Consider the following 12,361-nt stretch of genomic DNA (forward strand, 5'->3'; position numbering starts at 1 on the left):
GCAATTCAGTGGAGCCACTTCTTTTATTAGCAGTGACACAAATATATTTTCAGAAAAATTGCTGATAAAACAACAGATTTGAAAAATGTAAACTTTATGCAACTCTCTGGAGTTCTTCACAGTGGTTTCCACTTTGTCCCTTCTTCCACCATACAGCAGAACCGGAAGCTTTGGTTTTTAAAGGTTCCTGCAAGGCATCCGCCCAGACAGGTAGATGCCCAATATTTTTGTACAGTCTCTGATGCCGCAGCTACACTGCTACTGATACCTCAGCTACATTAAGGTGGGCACAACTATGTCCGCAGCGTACCGAAGGCACACCTCAGCAACAGAAGTAGTTCCTAATAGTGGGCTGAGATTTTTGTGCAAAAGGGGAAAAAAACTCCATGGTGCTCATCCCACAGGCACTGACGCTTTTTGTTGCGTAAAAGGTGTAGAGAGTAACTACACATCTTTCTCCACCTTTATGAAAGAAGAGCTGTGGTACAGAGAAGTTAGGAGACCGGTTCAAGGCAACACAAGACTTCTCTGGTGAATTCAAGAGTCAGAATGCAGGTGAGAGTTGTAGTCCCCATGTTTCAGCTACGAGACCACCCATCTTCTCTTTTGGCAAGCATGAGTGGAAGTGCACTTCTTCTGCCTTCCAGTGTCTGTGACCATGGTAGTTTCCAAGGGGGAGTATGTTGCAATTGTTTTAGTTTTTCCATTTCTGCTCTTCTTTCACAAGTGGCCTATAAAATTCTGCAATGCTATTGCATCGTCCTCATTCAGAGCTCTTTTGAAAACACAACCCTACTCTGATTTCTGACAAAACAACCTCTTGTAATTAGGAGTTTGTTATGACTGCTCCTGCAACCGGGCAGGGTTAGAGGAAGTATGTGTCAGCAATGACTCCTTGCATCCACCTGCCTTCACTTGTTGTGGACGCTGACTGTAAGCTTTTAGGGGCAGGGACCATCGCTTTCTACAGTTGTACAAGGCTTTGGTCTGTCAGTACTTCCGACCACAGCATTGATGATGTCCTCTTAGAGTGCCCGCTTTCAGAAGATTTAAATAACACATATTCCTCGCTTCAGTTTTTATGAGATTTTTAATGCTATGAGAAACAATGACATTTATTTTTCTGAAGTCTTTCCTCCTCAACTGCAAATAATACAAGTGCAAAAACATCAGGAGGATAATACCATCCACAGTTAGGGAAATGCAGTGTTGGATCTCTACACTTCCTTTGACTCCAACATAATGGAGTTAATTTAATAAACTGATAGATTTTGATAAATCATGGCCGTGTTGTGATGACCTGCTTCTTGGGTATTTGTTTCCTTGTTCTTTAGGCAGTTTCATTTCTGTGTGTGCAATCACAGCACCCTCTACTGCCTCTTGCTTAACCTGCAAAAGGACAGCAAATGATTGTAAACTCTAAAAATGACTTTTGGAGTGACTAGACTCTCTGATTATGAAGTGTTGTTTTATATATGAAACAACACCCCCACCATGAGAATAGTAACGCAAGAAGGTATTTCAGTTCTGTCTAGAATGCAGTCCTGAGCTCCTAAATGAACAGTATGAATTCCTCAGGGGCTCAAGCACCTATCAGCCTGAGGGAAGTTTTTCCCTTTTAGCTGTATGTAAGGCATTATCTTCCCCTTCTGTTAGGTCCATGGAGGAAAAAGAAATCAACTTTCCTAGTGAGAAACATGAAGTGGCACTGGATCAAATGCTACTTCTGTGTGTTCCCAGATCAACTAACCTGGGCCTGACAGAAAACTCCCCCTTTCCAGAATCTGCCCCTCAGGAGATTCAAGTATTACGGGTGTGAAGTGCCCTCTCGCCCCACCCAGATGCTGGTTTCCTCTTAGCCGTTTCTTGTACAAATCTAGGGATCTTGTTCATTTAGTCTCACATCACACCCTTCACCCTCTAAGCCTTTGGCCAGTCACACTCGCCAGGACTCTTCGCACCAGCCATTTCAGCACTTCACTGGAAACGATGGCCAGCTGCAGTTCTGTGTTTTCACGAGGAGCTAACGTGGCAGCTTGCGAGCTGTTCCTGGCGCCTCGGGCCACTGAGGCACACGCAAGTTGAAACACCCGCTCCAACTAATGGGAAGTAGGGAGCCAGGGCTGGTTTATGACCTCCCACCCCTGTGGTTTGTGCAGCGCCCAGGCAAGCGTCCCGCTTCTTAGCAGGCCGAGCGCAGCCACCCGCGGGTGCACCGAGGCCCACTCGCAGGCCATCGTTCAGACCTCGAGTCCCAGCCGGCGGGTTACGCGAGGCCGCGGGGACATGGCCGCCTAGGTGAGGCAGCGCCGGGCCTGTCACGGTAACGCGGCGTTCGAAGAAGAGCTGAAATCTTGGTGCCGCTCCTCCAGGCTGCGTGCGCACCAGTTGTTTGCCTGGGGAAAACCCCGCACTGCGGCCGTCACCGGACAGCCGCGGGGGGGGGGGGTATAACGGCGGTGGCTGCAGCGGCGTCCGGAGCGGAGCCCCCCGGGTCTGGCCTTTCCCGCCGGCCTGATCCGCGCCTCGGATCAGGCACCGGCTGCTCCCCCCGCTCCGGGGCAGCATGGCGAGGCCGCGTCCGCCACCCGCCTTCGGCCACGGGGGGCCGGGGCGAGGCCGGGGCGGGCGGCGGCAGCAGCGCGGGGCTGACGTGGCGCTCCCCTCCGCGGGGCGGGGCCTCGCCGCCGCCCCCCCCGCCCCCTCAGCGCCAGGCGCTCTCCGCCCGCTCCGTTCTTCCAGCGGCGCGAGCGGCTTGGGGGCGTTGCCGCGTGCGTGCCGTGGTGCGCGTGCGCCCGTGGGTGCGCCCGTGCGCGTGCGCGCGGCGTTTCCGGCGGGGCTCGCAGGATGGTGCTGCTGGAGAGCGAGCAGGTGGGGCTGCCCCGGCGGGAGCCGTGGACGTGGCCGGCCCCCGGGGAGTCGGCTGGTCACCGGCCGCGTGGGGTGTGCCCTGTGCCGGCTGCGGTGGGAGGGAGGCCCCGCGAAGCCCCAGGGTGCGCCAGGCCCGCGCAGGGCCGTCCCCTCGCCTGGCCCGGCGGCGTGGGAGCGACGGCGGGGGAGGGGAGCGAGCATCGTTGTAGCCGGCGACTTGGGCGAGGGAGGGAGGGCGGAAACGCTGGGGCCGCGGTAGGTCCGGGGGGTTTAGACCCCGTGTTCCGGAGTCGGACCCTCGGGCTGGGCCGTCCCCGGCGGGGACCGCGTGCCCTGCAGCTTCAGCGTGGGAAAAACCGGGAGTTCTCCTTCCCCTGGTGCTTATTCCCGCGTAACTGCGGGGGCCGGCCTGTGGTAGCGGCGCCGCCGGAGCGAGGCAGGGGCTGCTCCCCGGGCGGCGAGTCGCCGGGCTGCACGGGGAGGAGGGAGAAACGCCTGTGTGGTGGCCTCCAGCCAAGGATGGGGTCTCTTTCTCTTGCAGTTCCTGACAGAGCTTACCAGACTCTTTCAAAAGTGCAGAACTTCGGGGAGTGTTTTCATAACGCTGAAGAAATGTAAGTTTTAAGTCTGTTACTGGATTAAAGAGGCGTTCATCGAAGTCAAACTTACCGTTGTTAGCATGTATTTTAAAAGATACAGTTGTAATTCAGAGTCTCTGAAAACAACAGTAATCGTATGGACAAATCAATCATCTTAGCTGCAGTACTAATAACCTTGAAGTAAGACTGTATTTCAAACTGCAGGAAATACTGGGACTTTAATTATTAAACAATAATCGGAAATCCTTAGAATTCTATAAAAGGAGAATTATAGCGTTGCTTTTGTGTGTTTATGTTTCTCTGGTTTCTGGCGAGCTGGCACTACTTGAGAAGTCAAGTGTCCTAGGCTGCAGTTTGACATGCATTTAAAACATACTGCTGCTGAAGCAGGCAGTTCATACAGCGTGTCAGGGCAAGGATTTACATTTTTTTCCTGGCGGATGTAGTTTATGAAACAGATCCTTCTGGGGTTACAGAGTGTCGTGGTTTAACGCCAGTCGGCAACTGAGCACCACACAGCTGCTTGCTCACCCTCCCCCCGCCCTGGTGGGATGGGGGAGAGAATCAGAAGAGCAAAAGCAAGAAAACTTGTGGGTTCAGATAAGATGAAGTAATAAAATAATAATAATAAATTGTAATGGAAAGTAAAACAACAAGAGAGAGAGAAAAAACCAAAAGCCCAAGGAAAGGGGGAAAAAAAAAAAAAGAAGTGATGCCACTGCCTGCTGACCGATGCCCAGCCAGTCCCTGAGCAGCGGTCGCTGCCCCCCAGCCAACTCCCCCCAGTTTATATACTGAGCATGACGTCACATGGTATGGAATATCCCTTTGGCCAGTTTGGGTCAGCTGTCCTGGCTGTGCCCCCTCCCAGCTTCTTGTGCACTTCCCTCTCTGGCAGAGTATGGGAAACTGAAAAGTCCTTGCCTTAGTTTAAACACCACTTAGCAACAACTAAAACATCGGTGTGTTACCACATTATCCTCATGCTAAATCCAAAACACAGCACTGTACCAGCTACTAGGAAGAAAACAACTCTATCCCAGCCAAAGCCAGGACTCAGAGGAAGGGGTCTGTGAACAATTTGGCAGCAGTATCGGTTCAAATGGCCTTAAATTTCAAGGTGTTTTACAGATCTCCTCATGAGCAATTTTTAACATCTCGTGTCAGGAGGCATGCATGATTTTAGTGAAATATGAATAAGCATTCTCTGTCTTTCAATACAGATGATGGCCGAACAAAACCAGTCCCACGCAAAGGCCATGTAGAAAGTTTCGAACCAGCAGACAATAAGTGTCTTCTAAGAGCAACTGATGGAAAGAAGAAAATTAGCACAGTGGTAAGTGACAACTTTGGGTTAGAAAGATTAGTGGCCCTGCTTGTCTTCTATTTAATGCCCTATATTTTAAGTGAAATTTGTCTTTACATGAATTTCATGAGAACTACCCTCTTAATTCCAGAGAAACCATATGGTAGCTAAACACACAGCTGAAGTTGGGGTGCTGAAGTGTTAAACTTACGTGAAGTCTTAATGTTTACACTCAGCATTACAGATGGGACAGTAGTTTATAGTTGTGCTCTGTATGCTGGATTTTGCTTCAGAATGGTATTGCAGGACAGCAGAAAGGGACTCTGCCTGTTTTCAGCAACCTTGGCTGTTGTGTTTTGAGTCAGGTGAAATTGTGTGGAGGGAAGGGGGAAACTGCTTCTAGAGACACGGGCAGAAGGACACATACTGCAGGTTCCAGATCTGTCCTGAGGACAAATGATGTGGCTCCAAGGAGAAGGGTCCTGCACACCTACACTCAAGCCTCAGGTGACAGAGGTAGTTTCCTATAGACCTCAATGGAATTACTGGAGGTTCTTACAACCCAGGAAAGAACTGAATGTTCCCAGACTGTGAAACAGTAGGAAAGGGATCCTTGTGTCCTGACAAGAATGTGTGGGCGTGGGTAGACTCCTCTAAGCCTTAATCTTGCTCAGCATACCTATTTTTTTCTCATTTACAGAGCTATTTGTATTTCAGGGAATGTTAACTAGAAGTTGAAAACCTGATGTGTGTTTACTTTGAATGAGAGATTGGGAAAGGCTTTAGCTGACTAGCTCTCCTCTGTGATGTAACCCAAGGAAAAATGTTACTTTGAGAAATAGTTGAGAGAATCTGGGCTGCAATGTATTTTTATGGACCTACAAGTAAATAAAACCTTCCTTAGAATGTTTCTTCACATTCTTCCCATTTGAAAACACATGGATTTGGGACGAATGGCCTCCAGAGGATTTTGTTAATCAAGTAAGGAGTGTTTTCAGTTTTCTGAATCAGTGAAGTCCTATGACATGTCAGTACAGCCTACCTACCACTGAATGTGGTGAGTTGATCCAACTGCTGCTAAAAAGACTAGATGGTCACTGGTGGGTAGACACGTACTGATACTTGGTTTGTAACAGAAGCCAGTGTTTTCTTGGTTAACCTCCAGTATTACTTTTGTAGGTGAGCTCAAAGGAAGTAAATAAATTCCAGATGGTAAGTTTTATATGCCTTTTATCTTCCTTTTCTGTAGGTATTGGGGAGTGGTCAGTAGGAAGCACTGGACAGCTGTGAATGGGTTGATTCAGTGCTGAACTGGCATACAGATTAACCTTAGACTACCCATCTGTCTGCATTTGTTTAAAAAAAAAAAATCCCGTTCTATTTTATCTAACTCTTTGCATTGGTTTAGAAATAATAGTTTCCCAGTGTAGGGTGTAAGAGCATGATTCTCTAACACGAGAAAATGCATTAGCATTATGTAAAATGTTACCTCTAGTATATTGTCACTTAAGTATTTGTTCTTTTAATTTGTTCCAATTGTTGTTTCAGGCATATTCAAATTTGCTGAGAGCTAACATGGATGGCTTGAAGAAAAAAGACAAGAAAAGCAAAAACAAGAAGAGTAAAGCAACACAGTGATGGAACGGTGTCCTACCGTCACTATAACAGACCTCACCCTTGCCCAAAGCAAAGTCCATTTCTTTTTGAGTTACCACTTGTCTTTGGCTTTCCTTCCAGGAGGATACTGTGATGTGATCAGTACTTTCATTTAAACTGAGAGCGGAAGGTGCTTTCTGTGGATTGTTGTATGGCAGGAGTATTTACAGGGTTATACTGAAATAGCTTTACACTCAGCTGCCAACTAGTTTTGTACTTATACTGCTGTTTATTTTGTATTATACAAGTGGGCAGCGTAAAACCTGTGTGGGGTGTAACATAGGGTGAAGGGAAATGTACCGTACCAGGAGCAAAGTAAGACTGGAGCAGGAGTCTAAGTGACAGATGCCCAGTTTTATAGATAAGCCTCAGTAGTACTAGGGAAAGTGGGTGCCAATATATTATCAGGAACAGCAGCTTTCCTGTTTCTGTCTTATTTTGAGGGACGTGTCTACGTGATGCAGTGCAGATATCCCTATGGCAGCCAGCACAGTGCTTGAGCCAGCTGTGCCTTTGCTCCATGCTGATCCAGCTGTGCTGACCTTGGCTCAGGGTGGGGGGGAGGGCAGGACTCTGCATCATGTTCCCTTCAGACATGGCTTAAAAATGCTCATGTCACCTAAATTTTTTTTTTTTTTAAACTTCATCCTTCAGTACATTCAGGGATCTGAATTTCCCTCTATTTCACATCTTAAAGTAGCTCCTTCATATGAGCAGATGTAAAAGGTGAATACTTAATTGTTCCTATTAAACACAATAAGAAATGGATTTGGTTGTAATGACTGGTGTGACTTGTCTTGGTGAATTGCTAGGAATAGTATGGTTATCTGTGCCTGTAGGATTCTCCCCTGATGCTACTTAGTGTGTTGGCTGTTACAACTTTCACAGTTCTCAGAAGTTCTTGGGTTCGTCTTTAAAGTTACCTTTTTACATATTAACTTTGCACTCCTCTTTACTACAAGAAAGGGGCAGAAAAAGTAAGTAGGTATTTCTTAATGCAATGAGCCTGCAGTGCTAAGGGCAATCACTTGAGTTAGTTAAAGAAACAGGAGTAAGCTGTTTAAACAGAAGGTACCAGGTGGGGAGGAAGGGTAAACACTTTTCTGCATATTCACTCCAGTATTATAAGTAGTTTGATGTGAAATATAATGCATAGGTAACTGTAGCTTCAAGAAGATAATTACAAGATTCCCATCATTACTATGACTTTCACTTCAAACAATCTGACAACCCCTGTGAAGAAAGCTAGTTCAAAACTTTGGTTATACCTCTGCACATGCAGGTTACTGTTTCTCTTCAAAGTCTTAGGTTTAGGTCCAAAACAAGTTTTTCCTGTATCAGGTCTTATTTCATCTCCCAGGAAACTGCTGCTTGATTTGAATGCAAAAGTACAGGCAGGACAAGCACAGGCAGCCAGGCTTGCAACAACTCTCTCAGCTTGAAATCTACCATCTCTTATATAGAAATTAAAACAGTAGGGTTAAAAAAAACCAAAACACACAACCACAAAAGGCTTGTAATACATGTTTCAAGAAGGCTCAGCAGCCAAACCTTTTATTACATAAAAACCCTTCTTCAAAAAAGTTTAAAACAGTTTGTTAGAGTTGAAGATAATTCATCCTCTCTAATCCTTGAACTGAATTTCTGATTTCAGTACTACTGTTGCATGTTGACATAAAAGGCATTCTGAAACCATTTAAAAAAAAAAAGTAGTTTTACACCTGCAGAGCTGATAATCTCTTTTGTGGCATAAGGGGCAAGATTACATGATAATACATATCTGTGGCTGTAGTCAGACTTGCTCCTTAATTGCTTATAAAACATTTATTTCCACTTTTTGACATAAATTTACAGGTTTATGTTACACATGAAATTCAATCTGGACATATAAAAAGGCATTAGTTGCCTGTCTTGCATTATACAGCTTTTTGAAATTCCTTTTGACAAAACACTGTTGTCTGTTAGTAAAAGCATCCCATAAACGATGCTTTAAGCACTAAAACAAAACCTTGTATTCGTCTCGGTAACTGTACAGGATAAGTGCAGGAACCCTGCAGAGGGAGGGAAAAGAGAGAATTTTTAAACTTTGAAGGTGCAGGTTCGAAAGCTACGATACCTGTGGCAAATCTTAGCAATAAGCTAATGGCAAAGATGCAGTAGCAAAGCAGTAAGTTTTAGTCCCTTTGGCTGCGACTGCAATTTTCATTGCAGTCTTCTGCAATGAAAATTCTCTTTCCATTTATCTAGCCTGTTCAGTTTCCGTTCAGTGATCTGAAGGCTTATGGCTAAGCAGTGTTCTGTGCACAGGCATCAAATGGGAAAGGAAGACTTCATCAGGCACTGCATAACATTCACACCCAACACTGTATGGAATATTATTTTTACGTAGTAATTGGGTTCTGTTGCTCACATCCTTGCAAGCCACAGGAAGAAAAAAAATGTTTCACTTGATACTTAGTTGCCTTAGTAAACATTAGCAAAGCTGAGCGAATTTTGGTGCTTCTCTAAGAAAAAGGAATTGGTCAATTTTTAGTCTCATTTAAAGGTTAAGTAAAACCTACGTTCAGCTTGAAGGTACAAGAAAATGTATTATAAATGAAACCCACAATAGGACATAAATACCCAAGGTCTCACTTAACTGTACCAGTACATGCAACAGTTGAAAATTTGAGGCTTAAAACTGGATGTGCCCAGACTATCTGTTTCAGCCTTGCCAGCATCCAACAAGGAGACTGAGTTGAACATAAATGGTTTTATGCTTAGAAAACAGAAACAGGCTTTACTGTACATGTTTGGAGAGCATGCATTGTGTTTGCTTAAAGCTGGGCAGTCTGTCAGCTGTGCCAGATTCCCATTGTATTCCTTCAAAGCGGGAGGAATTAAATGTGCTCATGAGTTTTAAAAGGCGAGCTGAGTCCCTCCCATGAGAAAAAAGTGTTACTATGTAGTAGAATAGCAGTATACCTGAATGTATATAGTTGTTTGCTATTCAGTTTTATGAGCAAAGCAGCAAATGAGAGAACAGTGGGAATATGTTTTAGAATTTCTTGAAAAAACTTGTAAAAATGAAGAATTTACATGGCCAAGAATTTACATTTTACCACAAGCGAGGATTAGATGACCATAGTACTTAAGGAACTATACGCATTTCCTGAATAATTCTTTTTTTCTCAGGGAGAGGGAAAAGGGAGGACAAATTAAGAGCAGCTTATTTAGTAAAGTTTGAATGCAGAAATAATGGAGATGTTTTATGTACCTGTAAGAGCTTAACAAATTTACCTCTTTTCCATTTTGATACTGTAAATTTCATCACAAATTGCTTGTAAGTATGAACATCTCTGTTTTGGCCATCGTGACATCAGTTGTCTCACAGTAGCATCAAAGGCTTGTCTGTCTCCATCAAACTAAGAAAAAAAATTGACAAGGAACTATGATGCAGTCTTACATTCTCATGAAGGAAATACTTCTCCAGATAGGATTCAGTCTTCTGAACATTGTGTAACGTCAATGCTCCTTAATTAAACAGGTTTCAAATAAAATTCATATAAACAACAGGTGCAACTTGATTTTTTAAAAATTTAAGAAAATGTATTAAGAATTTAGTGATCAGTTTCTTAACACAGATAGTTTAGCGATAAAAAGGCATAAGCAATGAAAAGGGCTCTATCAATTTCGCAATGCTGGATAGAATATGAGAACTGTGGTGTAAGGGTGGTCAAAAGTGAATGATGCAAGCTGATCGTGTGCGTTTTGTTGGGTTTTTTTGGTTTTTGTTTTTTTTTTTTTAAAGTAAAAGGTGATAAACTATCTCCATGATTTGGATAGACTGAATGAACTAAGTATTTTGAAAATATTTTCAAATGTTTCACTGGGGTTTGATTACCAGACAAGCATTGCTTCATAGCAGCAGATGAAAGGTACGAAAGTACTACATCCACTTCCAGGCAGGATGCCATTCCTGAGTTTGCTTTTTTGGGGGGTGGGGAGGCATCCATCTCTCCAGTAAGAACTTCTGACTTTAAAGCTACTGCTGTCATTGAAGGAAAGAAAAGAGCTTTGTCTTTGGTGGGTTCCCCCCCCTCCCCCACCATCCAGCAGTTTCTGAGTTGTTAAAGGTGTCAATATAATACTTATACATCCCCTTTTTATCTTGGCTTCACTAAGAGATGTTTCAGCTACTGTACTTGAAATAATTGCCTCTGTACTTTGGGTCCTCCTTCATTAACAGCTTCAAGAAACACCTTTGTTGAAACTGCTATTAACGCTTACTGGTTTCTGAAAATGAGCAGTAAGACTTAATTTCAGTTAACTATTCTTGGGGAAAAAACCCAGAGCTTTGGATTAGGACTTCCTGATGGTGTCTTCTGTAACTTGGGCATTTGACAAAAAGATTTTTCTAGCCTCAGTCAAGCTCCTTGGGTAAAAAAATCCTTTCAAGTTTTAAAACCTAATTCAAACTCCTTGAAGGAGAAAAAATACAATGGGTGAATTTTACATTCCACTTCATTAGGAACAGAATTTATCATCTATTGTTCAATTAGAGTTTTAACGACAATACTTAATTGCTTACCTCTAATGATAAGAAGTGTATCGCAATTGCTTTTGGCAGATCTACCTGTAAAAATCAAGAAATCAATACTTAACAGTACTTCTGTTATCAGTTTGCCAACTAGACATTAGCTATACTGAAGGGAGTCAGACTTTTTGATTTCCAAAGGAGCACTTGTGCTGATAGAACTGGGAATTTACAAAGGTTTTAAGCATTTTAAACAAACTGTTCATGACAGATTCCATTACGGAAAGTTCCAAATAGGCAGTATGTTTCCTGAAAAGCATACACCATTTTAAAGTCCTTTGTGACATGGTCAGCAAAGTCTAAAAGCTATACACAAACAAAAGCTATGTAAGAGCAAATCTAGCAGGAACAAGTTATTAAATCTACCACAGTAGTTAGCATAAGTACAGCTTAAGAATTTACAACTAAATACTTGTTAAATTTTGTTCTATGCAACTGTCCAATACAAACAATTTCAGATAATTTTCGAGTATTAAAAAAAACATGCCATGGGTCTTATTTAACCAGAAGTTTGGTTCATTTGGTTCTCTCTCAAGTGAGGCTATTGGCAGTAGTTTCTTCCAGATAGCAACTGCATCATCCAATTCAATTAAGAATTTGAAATTAATTCAGGCTTCTGCCAAATACTTACTGCTAAAATCTCAATCTCACTTGTTTTCTGTTGCAGGCTAGAAATGAATGTCTGAAGTCTTGTTTGCACCTGGCAACAAGAGATGGGCAAAAGTAAAATACACTGCTTCTGTGACACAGGCTGGGAACACTTATTTTCTATTTCCTAGATGATGAGAACAGAAGAGGCTGCTTCTAACACAAGATGTAGAACATCACATTTAAACTAAAATTCACATTTAATATTGTTTCCGGTAACAATTCCACAATAATCCTTGATGAGTAGACAGGAAGGAGACTGGGGCTGAGCCACACTTGCAGCAATGGTAAAGACTTGGTAATACTGGTACTGGACTAAAGCAGATAAAACTGCACGTTACAATGTGAATTCTCGCATACGTAGTAAAAACAGCCTTTCTGTTTCTCGGTGTTAGGTAACTTTTCAGAGGAATGTGAGAACCTGTGACCAGATATAGTGAATCATCTCTAGCTGAAGAAGGATGACTGATACGAAAGCCAAACCAAAGTATGGGTCACGCCTTGTAACACTTTTTTCCAGAGCAAGCTAGTAACCCTGCCAAGGTAGCACTTTACAAATGCAGTTGCAGCCTTGCACTAGGTTGTCTTTTGTACCTTGGAAAGATGCTGTTATCCATTAAAAACCTGAAAACAACAAGTCTGTTTAGCTCAAAGCTCAGAGAATAACATCCACTTCTTTATTTGGGTTCTGAGAACTATTTATAG

General features: G+C 43.5%; 2 protein-coding genes across 4 annotated transcripts in view; one reads left to right on the forward strand and one right to left on the reverse strand.

The window, feature by feature from the left end:
• Window positions 1-2,790: 2,790 nt before the first annotated feature.
• Window positions 2,791-7,200, forward strand: SRP14 (signal recognition particle 14). Its single transcript, XM_076344888.1, has 5 exons — window positions 2,791-2,871; window positions 3,413-3,485; window positions 4,694-4,806; window positions 5,956-5,988; window positions 6,325-7,200. Exons 1-5 carry the CDS (start codon window positions 2,848-2,850, stop codon window positions 6,412-6,414), a joined length of 333 nt encoding a protein of 110 aa, XP_076201003.1. The 5' UTR covers window positions 2,791-2,847; the 3' UTR covers window positions 6,415-7,200.
• A 754-nt stretch (window positions 7,201-7,954) lies between these two features.
• The window catches only part of EIF2AK4 (eukaryotic translation initiation factor 2 alpha kinase 4), a 45,563-nt gene continuing 41,156 nt past the window's right edge, over window positions 7,955-12,361 (reverse strand). For all 3 annotated transcript variants that reach the window (XM_076344886.1, XM_076344885.1, XM_076344884.1), the window contains exons 36-39: window positions 11,640-11,708; window positions 11,003-11,047; window positions 9,712-9,836; window positions 7,955-8,483 (exon numbers count right to left, since the gene is read on the reverse strand). In XM_076344886.1, coding sequence (XP_076201001.1) covers window positions 8,429-8,483; window positions 9,712-9,836; window positions 11,003-11,047; window positions 11,640-11,708 — 294 coding nt within the window. In that variant the 3' untranslated portion in view covers window positions 7,955-8,428. The remainder of the gene's footprint in view (window positions 8,484-9,711; window positions 9,837-11,002; window positions 11,048-11,639; window positions 11,709-12,361) is intronic.

Source organism: Aptenodytes patagonicus, chromosome 7 (assembly GCF_965638725.1).
Source record: "Aptenodytes patagonicus chromosome 7, bAptPat1.pri.cur, whole genome shotgun sequence".
Classification (NCBI taxonomy): Eukaryota; Metazoa; Chordata; class Aves; order Sphenisciformes; family Spheniscidae; genus Aptenodytes; species Aptenodytes patagonicus.

Bases quoted from the DNA above. Each gene is read 5' to 3' on its own strand.
- SRP14 (XM_076344888.1), top strand. From the start codon at position 2,848: ATGGTGCTGCTGGAGAGCGAGCAG. The intron at 3,486-4,693 runs GTAAGTTTTAAG...CTTTCAATACAG, and splicing joins TTTCATAACGCTGAAGAAAT to ATGATGGCCGAACAAAACCA. The intron at 4,807-5,955 runs GTAAGTGACAAC...TTACTTTTGTAG, and splicing joins AGAAGAAAATTAGCACAGTG to GTGAGCTCAAAGGAAGTAAA.